The sequence below is a fragment of the Leptonychotes weddellii genome, unplaced genomic scaffold (assembly GCF_054177405.1).
Source record: "Leptonychotes weddellii isolate Sample4059 unplaced genomic scaffold, ASM5417740v2 HiC_scaffold_31563, whole genome shotgun sequence".
NCBI classification, from domain to species: Eukaryota; Metazoa; Chordata; class Mammalia; order Carnivora; family Phocidae; genus Leptonychotes; species Leptonychotes weddellii.
Window position 1 is genome coordinate 1 of NW_027912995.1, and position 1,425 is coordinate 1,425.

Below are 1,425 nucleotides of genomic sequence, written 5' to 3' on the forward strand. Positions count from 1 at the left end.
GTACCCACTTCTATCATCCAATCCACAGCAATGGCACTCCGATCCACACACCCACACCCACTCCTACCCCAACCCCAACCCCAACCCCAACCCCAACTCCAACATCAGAAATGATTGCTGGGTCTCAGAGTCTGTCACGGGAGAGCCCTTGCTCCAGGCTAGCCCAGACCACACCTGTGGATAGTGCTTTAGAAGTAGCCGACACACACCCATTGGTAGTCCACATTCTAACTGCAGCAGTAGTGTCCCTCCCAGCCCTGTTGAATGCAGGAATCCATTTGCATTTGCCCCAATAAGCTCCAGTATGGCGTATCATGATGCCAGCATTATCTCAAGTAGTCCTGTGAAACCGATGCAAAGACCCATGGCCACACACCCTGACAAAACCAAGCTTGAATGGATGAATAATGGGTATAGTGGGGTTAGTAATTCATCAGTTTCTGGCCATGGCATTCTCCCAAGCTATCAGGAACTAGTGGAAGACCGTTTCAGGAAACCTCATGCTTTTGCTGTGCCTGGACAGTCTTACCAGTCTCAATCCAGACATCAAGACACTCATTTCGGTCGCTTGACTCCTGTCTCTCCTGTGCAGCATCAAGGTGCCACTGTAAATAACACCAACAAACAGGAGGGTTTTGCAGTCCCTGCCCCTCTTGATAATAAAGGGACTAATTCATCTGCCAGCAGCAACTTCAGATGCCGGAGTGTGAGCCCTGCTGTTCATCGCCAACGTAATCTTAGTGGAAGCACCCTGTACCCTGTATCTAATATCCCCCGATCTAATGTGACCCCCTTTGGAAGTCCAGTAACCCCAGAGGCTCACGTTTTCACAAATGTTCACACAGATGCGTGTGCCAACAACATAGCTCAAAGAAGTCAATCAGTTCCATTGATGGTCATGATGCAGACAGCCTTCCCGAATGCTCTTCAGAAGCAAACAAACAGTAAAAAAATAACCAGTGTCTTGTTGAGTAAACTTGATTCTGACAATGATGACTCAGTGAGAGGTTTGGGCGTGAACAACCTGCCCTCCAATTACACAGCCCGGATGAATCTCACTCAGATTTTGGAGACTTCCACTGTTTTTCCTAGTGCCAATCCGCAGAATATGATCAATTCCAGCACTTCTGTTCATGAATTCCAAACACCACCTTACCTCACTAAAAGTCATAGCACCGATCAGATCAGCTTTTCTCCTGGAGATAATCAAGCACAATCAGAAATCGGAGAGCAACAGTTAGATTTCAGTAGCACTGTTAAAGACCTACTGAGTGGAGACAGCTTGCAAACCAACCAGCAGCTGGTAGGTCAGGTAGCGTCTGACCTCACTAATCCTGCGTCTGATTTCTCGAGTGACATCAGGCTGTCTTCTGAGCTCTCAGGCAGCATCAATGATTTGAACACTTTAGACCCAAACCTACTGTT

At 47.6% G+C, this 1,425-nt stretch overlaps 1 protein-coding gene across 1 annotated transcript; it reads left to right on the top strand.

The window, feature by feature from the left end:
- Nucleotides 1-5: 5 nt before the first annotated feature.
- On the top strand, nucleotides 6-1,420 carry LOC102733861 (DNA-binding protein RFX7; the record flags this gene model as incomplete). Its single annotated transcript, XM_081810658.1, is given in 2 exon segments — nucleotides 6-189; nucleotides 192-1,420. Coding segments are annotated over 2 exon segments (1,413 nt in total), but the record flags the coding sequence as incomplete, so codon positions are not given.
- Nucleotides 1,421-1,425: the final 5 nt, after the last annotated feature.